An 18,708-nucleotide genomic window follows, 5' to 3' on the forward strand; every position below is an offset into this window, starting at 1 on the left:
AGGAAATGGCAACCTACTCCATTGTTCTTGCCTGGAGAATCCCAGGGACGGGGAAGGCTGGTGGGCTGCCGTCTATGGGGTTGCATAGAGTCGGACACGACTGAAGCAACTTAGCAGCAGCAGCAGCAGCAGCAGGGCTGTTTCAGCTCAGTTCCCTCTACGGTCTGAGCTTTTTCTTTTTCAAGCTACAGTTACATCCCTCCATGACCACAGTTGAAGACACCTGTGGTCTGTCTGAAGACAGCAACCTCCACAAGCTCCAGCTTGCTCCAGGAACACAGTTTTCTAATCTAATTTTGAACCTTCAAGTCAACTTCTGTTTCCTGCCAGGACACCTTATAGACATGCAGGAAGAGAGGTTGCATAGATATAGCTAACACACAGAGCCCAGGCCAGCCCTTATAGCACACTGGTCTGAGGGTAAAGATGTGGACGCGGACAAGCCAGCTCCAGAGAAACAGCACTGTCAAGAAGAAAAGAGGGTTCAGGACATGCCCGAGGCGTTCCAACATCCAGAAAGCAGGCAGAGATGGGGGAAGAGTGCAATGGATAAAGAAGCAGGTGCAGGGCAGGAACCAGGAGAGACCAGCCTCCCGGAAGTCTAGAGAAATGTGCATAAGATGTGTCAGAAGGTCGAGGGAACAGAGGTCAGAGAACTGACTGTGGGATTTGGCCATGAGGCCATCACTGGTGACCTCGATGGGTGAGTTGGATGTCATCCTTTCCTGCGACAAACTCAACAGAAGAGGCAAGTGAGTGCAGTAAGGTTTTGGAGGGAGATGTGTAGGGCAAAAGGAGAGCACGAGGAGCCTTGGAGCAGTTCCATGGAGGTGCTGAGGAGGGCCAGGCCCGGGGTGGCCCAGACAGAGGATGCTGCATGAATGAGGTGTTTGGGGAAATTCTAGCGCAACAGGGATAAAGAGGCATAGGAGACTCTGGAATGGTCAGCCGGACTGTGGGTTGTGAAAGGCCCGCAGGCCAGCCTGGACAGTTGGGACTTGGAGTGGTGGGGAGCCAGAGGAGTGTTTCATAAGGAGGAGTGCTCAGATCAGGGTATTAGAGTGCCTGGGTTGGGATGTGGAGGGGAAATGGCCTCCTAATTCTAGGAGCCCAGCACAAAGTCTGGTTGATCACTGGCACCTGCTAGATGTTTTTAACTCTGTGGAAAGAATATGAGCCACTGCTGATGTTGAAGATGGTGGTTGACATCACCCTACAACTGAGGCTAGTATATGGTGTTAGCAAAAAGATTCACTCCAAATTGAAAAAAAAAAAAAACAACAAAAGCCAGATGTTGAAAAACACCAACTTAATTAAAGACTGACAGGGAAATGGTTAGGGATTCCAATTCAGATAGGTTTCACACATTTCAGAATGAGGTGTTATTGCCTCTTATTTCCCCACATGGTAGGGACAGGGGGAGCAACCGTTCCAGCAAATTGCTGACAACGTTGGGAGGCAACTCAGTGTTTGCTGGGTAACTGTATTAGAGCTAGGAATTAATTGTCCATGAATGTGGAAAAATAGCCAAGTCCACACAGAGTGTTCCATGGACTCCATCTACTACCAAGAAGAAGAAAGAGAGAAAGAAAAAAGATGCTCTGATTTCAATTAAAAAAAAGAAAAAAGATGAAGAAAAGACACCACCCAGCAGCTAATTACTGACAGGCCAATGCCTGTGTTAGCTCAAATGCAAGAGCTGACATGATAGAATGTTAGCATCTCGTGATCTGCTGTTAATTAAACGTAGCACAAAGGCATAGTGGAGCTGTACATCTGCTCACAGGATGCGACTCGGCCGGGGGAACCCTCCCCAGCCTGCCTACACACTCGCTCATCGGGGATGGCGTGGAATCCCGAGCCTGGGCTTGAGGGCAGGGGCAAAGGACGTGACGGTGTGGAGGGTGGACAGCCCAGAAGGAGGGAGAGGTGGTCCGGGGCCTGCTCACCCAGATGCTCCCTGCAGATCAGCTATGTGTGTGTGCCCAGCCGAGGGTCTCTCTGAATGTGGAGGGGTCAGCTTAGTAGCCCTTCTTGAGAAGAAAATCATAGCCAGGGAAACCTTTAAACATTTAAGTTAGCATTAACAGTAAAAGATTGGAAAGAACCTAAAAGTCTCATAGCAGGACACTGGTTACATAAATTAAGGTGCATCCATGCAGTGAAGTACTACTCAGCTGCTAACAAGAATGAGGCCAGGAGGATTTCCAAGCTCTGATGCAGAAGTTCATAACTGGGGTCCTGAAGAGCATTAATGGCTCTGTGAACTTGGCTGGGGGAAAATTACATCTTGATTTGCACTAATCTCTAACTATAATTCCACATTTCCATCAATTACAAGTGCAGGCCACCCATTCCAGTAGAATTGGCAGTGAACTCTGGGAGTTGGTGATGGACAGGGAGGCCTGGCATGCTGCAATTCATGGGATCGCAAAGAGTCGGACACGACTGAGTGACTGAACTGAACTGAACTGAACTGGTCACCAATAGAAATCACAGATTTTCTTATATCACTTTACAGTGGCTGCAAATAACTCAAAATATTAATTATATCACTACTTAGAAACTGTTAATAGTGATTAGATCCAGCAATAGATTTTGTTTTTTAATGTGTTAGTAAAGAAGTATGTGTTTTACAACCACTAACGTATTTCTCTATTTTGCCAAGTACATTAAACATAATTGATTTCCTCTGTAACCTTATGTGCTTTATTTTTATCCATTTAAAGCACTGATCTGAGAAGGGATCATAGGTTTTGCCTGGCTGACAACGGAGTCCATGGCTCAAAAAAGGCTCAGAAATCCTGATCTGGTGTTAATGAAGAGAAGTGTGCAGAACAGTGTGAATCACGCGCTCCCCTGTGTGTGTTTAAAAAAAAAAAAAAAACCTATCAGTGGAACAGATTTGAGAATTCAGAAATAGACCCACACAAATAGGTCTTATCTTTGACAAAGGTGCAAAAACAATTAAATGAAGGAAATATAGCCTCTATACACATGGTACCAGAACAATTAGACATCCACAGGCCCATAGTAAAGAATCTGCCTGCAATGCGGGAGACTCAGGTTCGATCCCTAGGTCAGGAAGATCCCCTGGAGAAGGGAATGGCTACCCACTCCAGTATTCTTGCTTGGAGAATTCCATAGACAGAGAAGCCTGGCAGGCTATATAGTCCATGGGGTTGCCAAGAGTCAGACACAACTGAGCTACTAACACACAGCTTACAGGCTAAAAAATGAATCTCAACCTCACACCTCAAACAAAAATGAACTCAAATTTAAAACATAACACTGAATCTGAAAAATCTGAGTGGGCTGTATCAATTTGCTGCTTCTGATTAGTGCCTAATTGGGGTGAATTGGGTAAACATTACGTGAGATTTCTGTGTTATTTCTTAGAACTGCATGTGAATCTATAATTTTCTCAAAATCGAAGTTTAGTTAAACAAACAAAAAGCATGTGCAAATCATCTCTGGAAGGAGACAGCAAAAAGAGGAGACGTCTCCGAGGAAAGAAATGAGAATGGGTAACAGAAGTAGGGAAAAAAAAATCTGTTTCTGGTTTCTACTTTTAAGTTGTTAACCATTTTCATGAATTACTTATATTCACAATTCTTTAATTATTTTAAAACAAAAAACAAATAAAAAGTCTGGAGAAAGATGAAGAAATGAGTATGAAGAGAAATCATTCTGGTGAAAATCAAAACTGTTTCCTAGGTTACCTTAATTAACAGCACCATTATTGATAAATTTCCCCTCTACCTTGTAGAAGGGTGTATATTTAAATTTTAGTAAACTTTTATTATGCATTAAAAAATCAACTTCATGCTTCTTTGCTCATTTTCAAAATGAAAATGTATATTAGTCACTCAGTCATGTTTGACTCTTTTGCGAGCCCATGGACTATAGCCCACCAGGGCTCTTCTGTCCATGAAATTCTTCAGGCAAAAATATTGGAGTGGGTTGCCATTTCCTTCTCCAAGGGATCTTCCCAACCAAGGGACCGAACTCAGGTCTCCTGCATTGTAGGCGGATTCTTTACCATCTGAGCCACCAGGGTTCATTTTCAAAATGAAAATAAAAGGTTTTTATTTTAAATAATTTTAGTCCTTGTATAAGATCTGAGCAAGGTTGTTCTTTGTGTTCAGACTGTTGACATGCCTTGAGAGCAGCTGGGCTCGGTGGACTACAGTTGGGCAGTAAGTCTTGGGGGGGGACCACGACTTCCCCAAGACTCACAACTGTCCTTTGCTGAGAAGCAGGACAGGCCAGTGCAGTTAGGAACTTAGCTCTGGACTCAGGTGGGGCTCAGATTTGATCCTGGCTTGCCACTTACAGACTGTACAATGAAGAGAAAGAACCTTACCTCTGTGGATCTCAGTTTCGCCATCTGTACGATGGAGGTATTACGGTGCCTGGCTGAAGGAGTTGCTCTGAGAATTCACAGAGAGAATCTGTGGAAAGCACTTAGCGCCTAGCACATAGAGACTACAGTGCTTAGCCTGTGTGATTCTTAGCCTCCTGACAGAGAAGGCCGCCTTCAATCTTCTGACCATACACTGTGCACTGAGAGGCAGCATCGGAGGTGTGTTTCTCATGAGTGCTCCCTGCATCTTCAGCGCACTTGAGCCAGTGCTACAGGGGCAAAGGGAGGCTTGTAGAGGTTATGTGATGTGCCCAAGTGCACACAGCCAGGAAGAGGCAAGGAGAAAGAGCAGGGCCCCAAGGCTCTGGGCCATGGCCAAGGAGAAGAGGCCAGGGCTCATCCTAGGGCCTCTCAACAGCTCTCCAGTAACAGGAGCTTAGGTCCAGGCCTATCAAGGCCACAGCATCCACAAGTGGAAGGGGCTCTGGGAATCCTCAGAATGGCAAGGAGACGACCTTGTTCCCTGTCCTAGCCCCAGAGGGGCGTGTTCTGTCTGCACAGCATCTCCATCCCACCCTCCAGGAAAACCGGTATGTCATGGTGGGAGGGCTTCTCTCCAGAAGGATGTGGGGGGCCAAAACCTAGAGATGGAGCCTTAGAAGACACTCCACTCTGGCCACAAGAACAAGCATTCCGTCAGTCCCAGCTCTCACCATGGGGCTTGAGGTGAGCCCCAGGCCACAGCTGGGGCTTGGGTAACAGTGGGTGTTGACAGCCTTCCAGCCCAAAAACCACGGGGGCCCTTTCCACGATGGTCACCACAAAGCCTATTTCAGCATTCTCTCTGGAGGTTTAGCTTCCTGGAGGTCAGTGAATAGAGTGGGCAGTGGTTTCAGGAGGCAAACATCCTCAGGCTGCTCTCCCTGGGCTGTGCTAGAATCTGCCCAGAAACGGGGGTGCATTCAGGTGGTTCGTGTTCAAAAGAAAAAAAATCTCAAGATGGTAATTGACGGCATAATGGAAATTGACAATGAAATTAAAAGAGCTTACTCCTTGGAAGGGAAGTTATGACCAACCTAGACAGCATATTAAAAAGCAGAGACATTACTTTGCCAACAAAGGTCTGTCTAGTCAAGGCGATGGTTTTTCCAGTGGTCATGTATGGCTGTGAGAGTTGGACTATAAAGAAAGCTGAGCACAGAATTTATGCTTTTGAACTATGGTGTTGGAGAAGACTGTTGAGAGTCCCTTGGACTGCAAAGAAATACAGCCAGTCCATCCTGAAGGAGATCAGTCCTGGGTGTTCATTGGAAGGACTGATGGTGAAGCTGAAACCCCAATACTTTGGCTACCTGATGTGAAGAGCTGACTCATTTGAAAAGACCCTGATGCTGGGAAAGATTGAGGGCAGGTGGAGAAGGGGACAACAGAGGATGATATGGTTGGATGGCATCGTCGACTCGATGGACATGGGTTTGGGTGGACTCTGGGAGTTGGTGATGGACAGGGAGGCCTGGCATGCTGCAGTTCATGGGGTTGCAAAGAGCCAGACACGACTGAGTGACTGAACTGAACTGAACTGGTGCCCAGGGATGTATGCTGCCCTCTGCATGCCCTAGGCCTTTTATAAGCTGTGTGACTTTGGTCAAATCATTATTTGTCTCTATGCCTCATTTTCCTTTATAAGATAGGAAATGAAACCATACCTCTTCCCTGGGTCATTGCAAGGATTAAATAAGGGGAGGGGTGCGGTGTTTGGAACACAGTAGGGTTTCAGTGAAGGCTGACTCCCTGTTCTTCTGCCCACTCTGTGATGCCAGAGCAGAGCACATGTGCAAAGTTGAATGAGTGGCCAGAGGCAGGGCAACTTAACCCTCCATCTAATAATGCACAAACTGGCCCTGAAATTCTGCCACCAGCCCTGGATAACTCCAGTCCTAACCAATGCTGAGCCCATGCTGGGAGTGGGGACACAGAGACAAATGAAACCTTGTCACTGTCCCCCAGAAAGCTCAGGGCTTGTGAGAGGGACACCTATTCAGTGGGATTAGTGTGACAGCGGGCAGCCGAGGGCCTGGGCAGGTTCCACAGGCTGAGATCCTGGAGGAGGGGTCGCCTGGACTAAGTCTGAAAGGGATAAGTAAAAGATGAGTGGGGAAAACTGGAAAGAGTCTACGAAGAAGGCTCAGCATGAGCCAAGGCACAGAAAAGAGAGAAAGAGTGGAAAGATTGAGGGCAGGTGGAGAAGGGGAAGACAGAGGATGAGATGGTTGGATCTCATGGTGCTTGTAGCTACTGTATGAAGACAAAGATAGTAGAGCATCTATTTGACCAGCAAGGTGGTGCAGAGGTGATAACTGAGAGGTTGATGATCACAGTCCAGTCTAGAGACTCATTGTTTTGATTTCCCAGAGAGATCCCAGGTCTCTGGGGAGCGCATCAAGCCTATTCCTTCAGCCGCGCTTGCAGAAGCGCGGCGATGGACGCTCCTGCTCCTGCGGAGGTTGGTCGCTAAGCAACAGGCCCCGCCCCTGCGGAGGTCTGGCCTCCACGCGCCCTCTATAGGCGGCTCCCTGCCGGTGCACCCGGCTTCATGAAATGCTGCCAGCTGCCTTCCACCCTGTTCTCCCAACTCATAACCAAGTCTTGGTCACTTAGATTGAGCAATGCTGTCCCTGGCCGACGGTCTCTCTGCTTCCAGTCTTTTTCTACATGGGCCTGGATGACTCCACCCCTACAGGAACTAGCTAGGCTGGGCCAGCCAGTGGAGAAGCTGGAGAGGTGGGCAGACAGGCTGTGCTGAGAATGTTGATCTTCAGAGCGGTAGGGAGCTGTGTAAGATATGTGAGCAGGGCAGCAACATAAGCAGATCTGGTGTTTAAATGCTCATGTTGAAGCTGCTGGAGGACTGCCTGGAGGAGCAGGGCACTCAGGGAGCATGGATTAAATTGACTGGAAAGGCTACAGGGAGCAGGGGTCCACAGAGCCCACCAGGGCTCTGTAAGTAACTATGGTGAGAGTCATACAGGAAAGGACAGTCAGGCTCTCAGCACTTGGGGTTCACTTAAAGGGAAGGGAGTCTGGCAAGGCCCCACCCTACGCTATGGTTGGTCTTTTCACCCCAACGGGCACTCTCAAGGCTGCAGTAAAAGATGCTGACTGGTCTCTGAGATTCATCAGTTCACAGGCCTACAGAACTGAGCAACCCTCCCCTTCCAGGAGTCCTGTGGACATGGATTCCTACAGGACAAAGGGGACACTGCTGTTCTCCACAGGACGGAGCTTCCCACCTCATCCCACACACCCCCCCACTCCCACCCCCGCCACTCCAGGCTCATTAAGCATGGTCTGGAATGCTGTGAAGTCCATGTGATCACAGACTGGCCTCATGCTTACATGTGTTGATCAGAAATGGGAAAACAGCTTTACAGATGAATGAAGTTTGGTTGAAAAACCTTTCAAAGCACGGGCTCTAAGATAAAGGAGAATGATGAAAAATTATGGTCACTGATCCAGCCCCATCTGGCCATACCCTCAGAAGGTCAGGGTCCAGTGAGGGCAGGGTGAATGAGGCCAAGTGGAATCAGAAGCTGTGTCTTCTCCCATGCTCCTGGGATTCCTGAGGCCCTGTGGACCCAGGGGCAGGACCTGCAGTGGGATGGCTGGTAACTTCAGCCTCAAAGCCAGGCTAGTCCAAAATCACTGCATTCTCAGGTCCAGACTAAGACCAGTGCTGACACCTGCAGGCCTCAGTATGCCAGGTTCTGCTCTGCTGAAACACTGTGTGTAAAGCAGGAACTGAAAAGTTCCTATGACTGTATCTGCTCCAATACCTTCCAACAGGGCAGGCCCAGGCCCTCAACCCCCTAGTCACCACACTGATGTGGAGAGGACAGTTAGATTGTCACTTCTCAGTGTTCTTCCCGCCATCTATCCTAAGATGCTGGGCCCACAGGCAAGGCAGGAGGCCGCTCAGCCTATTCTCCTGAGTGCCAGTCCTTTCCAGACAAAACAGAACACTGTCCCTCACCCTCGAATCCTTCACTCCAGGTCTCTTACCCTTTCTCACCCTGCTGCTGGGGGTGCCTACCTTAATCTAACTCATTCTTCCCTTGAAGACGCGGTCAAAACCCAAACTTCTCCAGAAGGCTTTCTCTGACCCTTTCCCCCACCCACAGCCCCTCTACCTCTCTCTGTCCCATCGCAATCCCACCATCTATTGTCCGACTTGCCACACCAGATTCCATGCTTCTCATGGGCAGAGCTGAGTGCCAGGCTCTGAGTCCAGCAGAGATGCAGGATGTGTTTTAAATGACAGAGAAAGTGAAAACAAGGGAAGAGAACCAGGACTCTAAAACAACAAAATGGGATCAAGTTCTGGTTTTTTAAAACCATGTCACTCTGCAGGGACCATGCAAGGAGCTGGGGAAGAGAAACTAGAGAAAATCTTTACATTTCATGTGTCTGCATCAGATTTTCTTAAAAGGTCTCTACTGCTTAAAATAGTAACAGGGAGGTGGGAGGGAGGCTCAAGAGGGAGGGGACATATGTATACCTATGGCTGATCAACGTTGATGTATAGCAGAAACAACACAATATTGTAATTATCCTTCAATTAAAAATAAATTAAAAAATTTTAAAACCATAGAAAAAGAATAACAACAACAATACCGATAGTAAAAAACCTACCAGCCTTGCCCAAGCCTCTCAGTTGATAACTGAGATAAAGGGAAAGTCTTGCGTAAGTGCACAGAAAGAGCAGGCTGACAGGCCATGAATCCCAGCCACCACCTCCCCTTCCCGAGGTTGCATTCCACAGAGAGTTAAAGAAAGCATACACCTTCCACAAGGATTTCCACTGTTCATTTTATTTCAAATGTCAACTGTCCCCAGAGAAGAAACTGATGCCACAGGTAATCTGGAAGCACCATCCTATTCTCTGAGAACTGCATGAGAACTTACAAAAAGCTTAATTTCTAAAGCTAGCAATCATTTTAAAAACATGAAATAGTCAAACTTTATTAGTTTTTTTTTTTTAACCAGAAATGATGCCATAATGGCTTAAACTTCATGGGGAAAAAGTGAAGCAACCTCAGAGGCTAAAATGCTTATATTTGATAGTAAAGTCCCTAGAGAAGGGGCCCAGGCTGACCCTGGGGGGACAGAGCAGTAAGAAAGGATGTAGCAGAACCTGTCTAGCACCCTGGTCCTGGCTGCTCCTGCTATCCACTTGGATGTGCTGGACGCCTGATGTCTGTGCTGCCTCCTGCTGGGGACCAGACAGAGGCGGCAGAAGCAGAGGCTAAGGAGGACAGTGCCTCAGTCCTGGAGCAGGACCTGAGGAAATCAAAGGCCGCCTCTAGGGGTGAATCTGATTAACAGCAATCAACACAGAGCCGGCTAAATTCATTCCGAAATGTGAGCTCCCGCCAGTCTCCCACATCTCAGAGCTCTGGCCGCGCCCTGGTGACTTCATCCTCTGAGTTCCTTTTCAAGGCCCCGTGTCTCAGGCTTGAGAGAACCTTAGCAACCACACTCCATCCTCCTATCTTGAAATGGGAATCAACTGCCATCTTGCGCTTATCACTACCATTCCTCCCTACATATCACTGAATAGACACAAGAAAATCATTGCTGCAAGCGCCGCCCCCCCCCCGCCCCCCACCAAGGCCCCACGCTGCCGGCCTGAGGGCCTGGGCCTAGTTGGACTCCTCCTGGGACGATGGCTGGCTGGGCTCACTCGGCCCCTCCACATCCTGGTCATCTGTGAAGGACAGAGAAGAGGGGCTGGACTGAGAAAGAGGGGAAATCACCTGTTTTCACACATAAGTTTTCTACAAGGCATCATCATCATTTCCAGTCCCTATGGAGAATTAGTTATTCCCATTCCTACTTTTAATTTGCTAGGAGTCAGGAGACTGGGATTCTAGCCCTGGCCAGAGGATATAGACTCAAGTTCAGACTCCAGCTCTGCTTGTCACAAGCTGGGTGGCAGGGAGAGAGCTACCCCCAGCTCTGAGCCTCAGCGTCTCCTTCTGTCCATTAGATGGTGCCTACCATGCAGCATCATGGTTGGCATGGGGATTAGGGACAACAGTGAGAATGATCTTTTACCAATGCCTTCATCATTGTAGGTTTTGTTTAATCCTCAGGATGGCCTCATGAAGGAAGGGACCCTTAATTAGTTTGCTCTTTCAGGTACTGAAACTGAAGCACCAAGGAGTGAATGAACTTGCCCGAGGTCACACCGTGGGCAAGTGCTGGAGCCAGGACTTATTATACCCAGGCTGTGCGGCACCAGGGCCATCGTACTTCAAGTCACACTGTACCACTTCCCCAGTTAACAGATCTAGGCATCGGACATACAACAGGCCTCGGTTTCTTTTCTTAAGGAGCCTCAGGGGAGGACTGAAAGGGGGAAAAAAAATCCTAGAACTTTTAAAGCTTCAAGGGCCCTCAAAAGAAAACCCTCACAGTAACCCTGTGACAGGGCCCACTTTACAGGTGAGAAGACTGAGGCCCAGAGGAGGGTGTGAGTGCCCAAGATCACCCGGTGCACCAGTGACCGAGGTGTGAAGGCCAGAGTGGCCTGAGCAAGCCCCAGACAGGCTCAGCACATGCTATTTCCCCAGCCAGAGAGGCCTGGCACCTCTGGTCTTTTGGCACCACATGCATGCCATTCTCCACGTCTTTGCCCACAGGAACTGTTAAGGTGAGGAAATCAGCATTGAAGCTGGAGCCAGACAGAGACTTCTGCTGAAATCCGAGCTGCGCCATGTACATATGTGAGACCCTCTCGGGGTTCTAGCACAGTTTCCTCACCTGAGAATGGGGACTCACCTCCCCTAGATGCTCATGTATGGAATTTAGAGAGGGGTGCCAGGAAGGAGTTTCCCCAGGGCCCAGGACATTGAAAATCCTGTTCTCCATTTCCCTTCCCTCCACGTCCACTTCATAATAGGACCCCCGCCCTCCAGAGTCCTCCTGTGTCCCTCGGCAGCTGGAAGATGGGGCCTCACTCACTGGTGTTCTCCTTGTCCGTGTCAGACAGGATGGTCAGCGAGAAGGTTGCTGAAGGCGGCGGGGGCAGCGGCGGCAGGAGGACCTGGAGCGCAGAGAGGAAGCCGGGTGGGAGGAACTGAGGCTGCGGCGCTTGCCCCAGCGGCGGGTAGTAGCTCGGCTGGAAGTCTCCCACGGGTTCCGCCACCTGCGAGGCACACACAGCAGACGGTCAGAGGGCAGAGGGTGAGCCAGGGGGCCGATCCCACACTCACGCCCCTGAATGGGAGCTCCCTGTGGCGGCGATTCATCTCTGCAGCCCCGACAGTGGAGCACAGGATACTCAGAACAGGGTGTTCAGCAAACACCTGCCAGCTGATCGAAGGGGAGGAGGAGCACAAACACAACACAGAGAAGCCTGGGGAGCAACAGCATGTCTACAGCCTCATTCTATCCTTGCGACCCTAGGAGGGAGGGTCTATTGACCTTCCTCACCGTAGTGACAAAAACCACCATCAGTGAGACGAAGGTACAGGCCCAGGCCAGAGCTGGGGAGCGGCAGAGGCAGAACAGAATCCCAAGTCAGCCTGACTCCTCTGCTCTGCACTGGAGAAGGGTCTGAAAGCATCCACCTCTTTGGGGTCCCGCCTCTGGCACATGGGATACTTAAGACTCCAGCATCACTGGCCTGTGGGCTCCCCATTCTAACCAGACAGTGCAGTGCAGCTGTTTCTGAGGCAAGGGGAGCTAGGTGACCTCAGGAAAAGGGGCTTCAGCCCTTCTGTGTTTATGTTCCTTCTTCAGAAGGTGAAAGCTAACCCCATACCACAGGACCCCAAGATGTCGGGAAGAACGGGATGTGGAGGGGTGATGACCACACAGCTCAGAGCTTAACTGAGAAGGACATGAATGTAATAGAAAATCATAAATTTCAGGGGCAAGTCTTATTATTTACTCTTCCATCCAGGTACTCCAGAGCAGCACTTCACAGGCTGTGTGCCAAAGAAATCCCGTGTCCCACAAGATATTTTTAAGTGCTCTTAGAAGTGTTCTTTGTCCAGGGAGTTTGAGAAGCCCTGAAAACTGCCCCCACATCGATGACTTACACATGAGCCTATTAAATCTGCTTACATTAAGCCAGCACGTCCTAACTTAATTTGACCACAAGGCAGGGAAGACAGCCCACTTTTGAGCACCCACCATGTCACAGACCAGACACTTTATATGCATCCATACCTTACGGCTAGAATCTATCAACAGCCTGAGGATATAAAACTCTTACCCCCGTGCTAAAGACTAAGAACCTGAGCAAGGTCCTCAGAGGTTCGGTGACATGCCCAGGCCATGTGGAGAGTAAGCAGCAAAGGTAGGATTGGTCTCTAGGTCTGTCTGATTCCAGGCCTGTGCTCTTTTGTGGGAAGAGAAAAGAGGGAGCACAGAAGCAGCAGGTGGGACAGGACAGGGAGAGAAGGCGGCTCAGGGAGTATTTGGGAGGCTGGGCAGGGGCAGCAGGACAAGGATGAAGCAACTCATAGGCTCTTGGGTTTGAAACAGCTTCACAAATGAATGGGTGATCCCCTATCCAGACGTGAAGGGGGTAGGAAGGGGGATTATTAGTCTTTAATTCCAAGCTGCTCAGCCAAGTCTCTCCCTGGATCACAGCTCCTGCCTGGGGCTAGTGGTGGCAGCTCAGGCCCAGATAAACCAACTGAGATCACACTCCTAACAAAGGCCGTCTGGCAGGCCTGTCAATCAGAGCCCTGCCCTGGACGCCAGGCCCCAGGCTTCTGTGCGAGCAGACGGTGGGTGTGTGCTCCATTTGGCCAAGACCCCTCTCTTTGTGTGGAGGCTAGAGATGCTGTGTTCTCCCTGGGCTGCAATGGGGTGGCCAGCACCCCACCCTCAATTTCAGGCAGGGCAGCGGGATGGTGAGAGTCAGGGTCATGTTTGTTCTAGACCTCTGTCCTGACTCTGTCACTGACCAGTTGAGTAATCTGAATCCCAGTCCCTTGCTCCCCACTTTCGTGACCCTGGACAAATCTGTTACTCCTCTGAGCGTTTTTCCTCTGCTCTACAAAGAGGAAATAACATGTACCTCGAGGGCTTACATAAGGGCCAGTAGGCACCCTGCAAATTATCAAGACCAGTGGTGTTCAAACTTTTCCCCCTTGAATGAATGGAAAATGATTTCTGAATAAAACGTTAGAATATCTGGATCAGAGGAGATGCTGTTGCAGAGAAGCAGGAGCAGTGCATGACTTCAGTACATTAACGTCAAGCTTTGGTCCCTTCTCTTACTTTCCACATTAGACCAAAGCAGCCTGCTCTCTACTCATTCTTCTCTAACACACGGGGTTGGGCTTGTAGCTAAGGAAGAAAGTAAAAGTAACAGCAGTCTACACCTCCCTGAACGTGAGCTGCATCTCAGTCAACTCCCTCACAGGTCCAGCCTTATGGGCCAAAGTCAGGACTGGTCACCCAGGCCTCTCGCTATTCTGCAGTTCTGATGGCCCTCTGGGGTTGCCAAAAGGGAGAAGGATGGAAGGAGCTGGCAACCAATGCTGCAAAAGCTGGTCACCTGACCCACATCTCACATGACTCATATATCCAGAGCTTCCAGAACTCAAAACTCTAGGCTCAAAGAGCACACCAGTTAGTAACTGGTCACTGACCTTATAAAATGATTAAATTTCACCCATTTTTTTCCAACAAATATCTCCTAAGGTGACCAGTGTTTGGGGGAAGTCCCCATATTTTTCATGACTAAGCTTAAGTGCCCTATCCTCTTGAAAGCCCTCTGCCATCTCAAGTGGGTCATACTTTTGCAGCCATACTTTGTGGCTCCAGGAAAGTGCTATTTCCTATCTGGTACCTAGTATTGACTGGCATTCCATGGATCAAGGCTGGTGGTCACTCAGGTTCCCGTGTGGCTGTTCCCCAGGTTTATCTGAGATGTGTCTGCATTCCTTTTTGCCTGAGCTCCCAGAGTCTCTTACCCACGCCACAGCCCAGGCCAACTTGTTCACACGTGCATTCCCAGAGGTGCACAGCACACAAGGTCAATGCTGTATCCTTCCACCCACTGCCCATGTCCTGGTACAGAGTGAGCACAGTGGCTGGCTGCCTGGGAGAAAGTCTGTTAAAGCAGCCAGGGCAGCTGAAATAGGGAGGAACTTTGAAAATATCAGGAATGGGACTCACCAAGCCTCCTCCCTGGTAGTGGCTATAGGACAGGTGCTGGAAACTCTGCTGCAGAGGGATCCCCACACTTGGGGATGCATCCTGGTAGCCCAGAGGAAAAGGGCGGCAGGGGTCTGTGCTGGAGCAGCTGGGGTACAGCTTGGGAGGTTCTCTCTCCAGGCACTCAGACCGCACCACAGAATCTGAGTTGATGCTCAGAGGGAGCCCTGAAAAGACATGCAATGAGGGAAGTGTTAAAAATACATGAAGCCAGGAAAAAGGGTACCATGTTGTCTGAAGGTAGCAGTATAAATAAACACTCATATCCATTCACAGACAACTCCCCCATCCATTATGCTTTTGATCCTCCCTGCTTTTTAAACCCTTAACCATGTTCTACTGGCCTCAGCAAAAGTCCTTGGCCCAGCCATGAAGCCCATGCAGGCTGGGTTCCCACCTTCACTCCAGCCTCACTGTCTGGTAACTAGTAGTGCCTTCTTCCTCCTCCACCTCGGGGCCTCTGCAGATGCTGTCCCCTCTGCTTGGAAGGCTTTTTCTCCTAACCCCATTTTGCCTTCTTGAATCCTCAGTATCAGCTCCTGATCTTCCTTCAAACCACAGCTAAACCACTTATTAGAGTTCTCGATATACCAATCTGTGCTGTCCTTTTCTTTCACAAGGACAAGATCCTTGAAGGCAAGGAATCTGACTCACCCTCCTTCACCTTTTCATCACTAGTGCTGGGCACACAGTGCTCAGTCCATGGAACAAAGAAAGGCTCCATATCCATAGAAAGGTATCCTTCTAAAACTGCTTTTCAGATCTGTCTTCCTCATCTAGTTCTCTAGGGACCTGTATTTTCCTAGAACGTCCCAGAAGGCAGAACTGGCCTTCGGAGAGCATCAGGCCAATCCCCTTAGCCTACAGAGGGGAGAGGCTGTCACAAAAGGAGCTTGCCTAATTACCAAGTGAGCTGCCCCTCAGCGTCCTGACTCAGACTTCTGCTCTTTCTACCACATTGCCGTAGAGAAAACCAAGAAAACATGTGTCTGCACCCCAAATGAGCCCCTTTTAAAAAGTCTCAAACCTACATGTGACTTGAAATTATAATAGTGAAAGTTACAATACCTAGGGGACAATGTAATTTATGCATGTGGAGGGAGGAGAGAAAAAACACCAACAACGCCTCAATAGACTTTTCTTGTAGGGAGCAGAAAAGAGGTCTCATTCCCATCCATGCCTGGGAAACAGGTGGGAAGAACGCACATACACACCCATTGGGCCAGAGCACGGCTGAGGAGCAAGCCGTCTAGGGCACAAAAGATGAGGGAGGGGTGGGCGGAGGGACACAGGCGCAGTCATAAGGCGCTGGCCCACCTACGAGGACGTTCTGGGGGAGGAGCCTCCAGCACCAGACAGGGGTGGGAAGAGGTGCGCAGGCGCAATATGGCCCCTCTCCCGAGATCCTCTCTTTTGGGAGGAGGAGCCTCAGCTAAGCGGCCTGGGGGCCATTTTTTTTTTTTTTTGCGGCCATCTTTTTTTTCCTCCCAAAATGGAAAAGCAGAGACTACAGCTAAATATTTTTAAAAATTACCCCCTCAGAACCACCCATTCCTTTCTCTCCTTTTACCTTCTTGCAAAAAGGCACCAAACCCAAATGCCTACTCAGAAAAAAGTATCCCAAAGCAAGATTCCCTCTAGAAAGCATTTTCCCACCCCCACCCCAAGGGCCCATACCCGCGGCTGGCCTGGGACGCCAGAGTCGGGGAAGCGGGGAGGCGGCAACCTGGAGAGGAACCAACAGCGGGACAAAGGCTCGGGGCCCCGAGAATCTTACCGAAGTTGGTGAACGGCGGGCTGGGCACAGGCCGCGGCGGCCTGAGCAGCTCCAGGCAGCTGGGGTCGCCCCGGCCGGCGGCCTCCGCCGCCAGCTGGGGCTCCGGAGAACTGGCCCTGGCCCTGGCTGCTTGTTCGCTCAGGCCCACGTGGCCGCCGTTGTGGCCGCCCAGAACCAGCTGGAAGGCACTCGGGTTGGGGCTCCGGCCCCGCGGGGGCCTCTCAGGGAAGCAGGTGGCTGCTTGGCCCGAAGGGCCCGGCTGCGCGTCTCCCAAAGGGACAAGCGGAGGCAGCGGGCAGAAGCTTGGGCCTGGGTTGGCAGCCGCGCCCCCGGAGGCCAGCTGGGTTCCCTGTGCGCACAGGGCCACCTCCTGCTCCTCTCCAGAGGCCTGCTTCTTGAGCATCTTTTGTGCAGCCATGATCCTCTGGCGCTCAGTGATCAAGAAGCACTTCTTACAGGTGCACTGCTTCCAGCGGCACTTGCCCGCGTGGCCCTTGACTGGTACCAGGAAGCCGTGGTTCCGGCACCGCGAGCACTTGGGGGTACGAAGCATCTTGCTGGCCTGCTCTGTAAGGTCTGCATTCATAGCACAACCGTCTCCTCTGAAAGCTTCAGGGACAGTGAAACAGAAGCATTTTCCCCAAGTCCCCGGTGCTGGGAACTTTGGATACACTTGTAACAAGGCGGTGTTCAGTGCATCCCAGGAGCTGCAGCAAGACCCTTGCATTCTCTCTCTTTTTTTGGTGCAAAATTTGGAAAGGTTCTGTGCCTTGGTTAACAAGATGCAAAGGATTGGGTTGAATAAGTTCTTCAAGTAATGCTATTGCATGTATATCATCTGGGTTAGCTGCAGTCTTAGGCATTTAATTTCCAAACTTTCTCTTCCCGCCGTACGGTATACAGAAGGACGGAAGGTATTTCGTAATTTCAAAAAAAAAAAAGGCAGAGTGATACTCAAGGATCCACATATTCAAAACTCCAGAGGAACGTAGCTGTTGGTAAACCTGTTGCAGTAGAAAAGGATTCCAAGTGTCAAACCGTGTTTCTCCATACAGAAGCTGCTGCTTCTGCTTAATTTTCACTTTTCTCCCCTACAGAGAAGCAACTGTTCACAGTGATGCTTCCAGAATATTCTCAGGAGCTCAGTGCAGTGTGATGGTTGCTCAAGGGTGTGCCTTTAGAGTAATTCCCATTTTTTAAGTCTTGCTGGTATAGGAATGCATCTCTGGAAGTGGCATATTGCAGTTGATGCCTTCCAAAGAAAAGCATACTTGGAATGATTTAAAGTAAAAGGGACTTAGGATATTTTAGCATGAGCTTGAACCAGTACTTAATTGTGCCATGAATTTAGTTATTCCTGTAAAGCAACCCAAATCTTGGGACACCTGTAAAGCTGCCACAACTTCATAGTTTTCCCAAGACTGCTAAGCTAATTTGTTTTCTTGTTTGATAGAAATTTGTGACACCCTGAGGTCTTTTTTCCCCCCTGCTTAGGTCCCAAAAAGAAAGAAAGGGAAAAAAAAAACAAAAACTTGTCATCATAGGATTAATCATTACCTTTAAGGGTGTAGTTATGGTTAATACCTGGCTGAAATATGTGCATTTTTAATTGTCCTTTCTCTGAAGTTTTCTGTTTCTGGTAACAGAATGGTAGAAGTGAGAGCCAAGGCCTGGTGTCCACCTTGAACTTCCTGAGCCTCTGGTTGCAGGTGTGCTTTGCATTTCTCACTAGCTACCTGACAATAGGAAATGGTTGCCATTCTGAGGCTGATTATACACTGGAAAGCTGAAAAGATGTTTGTAAAGTTTTTTTCCTGCTTTGAAGAAATATATTACTCATCTTAAGAGGGCAGAAGTATATGTTTCCTGTACTATTTGACCCTTTAAGAATGTCACTGTTATTTCAATCCGTTTAAAGAGATCTAGGTTTGTCTCTGCTTTGCTCTAACAGCCTGTATCTTAATTTTTGATTTAAAAAATATGGTCCCATAAATGAACACACAGACAAGTTCTTTTTCTGACTCCACTTAATTCAGAATGTCTAATTTTTTCACTGACCTTGTCATTTGAAAATGTTACTTAAAAATCATGGTTTCAATACTACTGTCAAAAAATCTGGGCACAAACTGCATTCTTTCATGATACTGCAAATTATAAGGTCATTTTCTGCATTATCAAATTTAAATTTTAACATCAGGTGCCATCAGCTGATAAGGCCTAAACATGAAAACTACTCTTATTTACATTTCATGCTTGACCACTCAAGATCTCTTCATTTTCCTATTAATGGTTTAAAGGAAAATCCTATTCAAAGACAACCATTTGA

General features: G+C 49.0%; 1 protein-coding gene across 1 annotated transcript; it reads right to left on the reverse strand.

The window, feature by feature from the left end:
* Positions 1 to 9,232: 9,232 nt before the first annotated feature.
* Positions 9,233 to 16,968, reverse strand: DMRTB1 (DMRT like family B with proline rich C-terminal 1). Its single transcript, XM_005903599.2, has 4 exons — positions 16,383 to 16,968; positions 14,567 to 14,772; positions 11,390 to 11,573; positions 9,233 to 10,130 (listed from the first exon to the last, which is right to left on the reverse strand). Exons 1-4 carry the CDS (start codon positions 16,966 to 16,968, stop codon positions 10,066 to 10,068), a joined length of 1,041 nt encoding a protein of 346 aa, XP_005903661.1. The 3' UTR covers positions 9,233 to 10,065.
* Positions 16,969 to 18,708: the final 1,740 nt, after the last annotated feature.

This window comes from Bos mutus, chromosome 3 (assembly GCF_027580195.1).
Source record: "Bos mutus isolate GX-2022 chromosome 3, NWIPB_WYAK_1.1, whole genome shotgun sequence".
NCBI lineage: Eukaryota > Metazoa > Chordata > Mammalia > Artiodactyla > Bovidae > Bos > Bos mutus.

What these genes read in the sequence shown, in the direction of transcription:
- DMRTB1 (XM_005903599.2), bottom strand. Translation starts at nt 16,968, where the DNA reads ATGAATGCAGACCTTACAGAGCAGGCCAGCAAGATGCTTCGTACCCCC. An exon ending in ACTACCAGGGAGGAGGCTTG is followed by an intron (nt 11,574 to 14,566) that starts GTGAGTCCCATT and finishes TGTGCCTCGCAG; the next exon opens with GTGGCGGAACCCGTGGGAGA. An exon ending in CACGGACAAGGAGAACACCA is followed by an intron (nt 10,131 to 11,389) that starts GTGAGTGAGGCC and finishes TGTCCTTCACAG; the next exon opens with ATGACCAGGATGTGGAGGGG.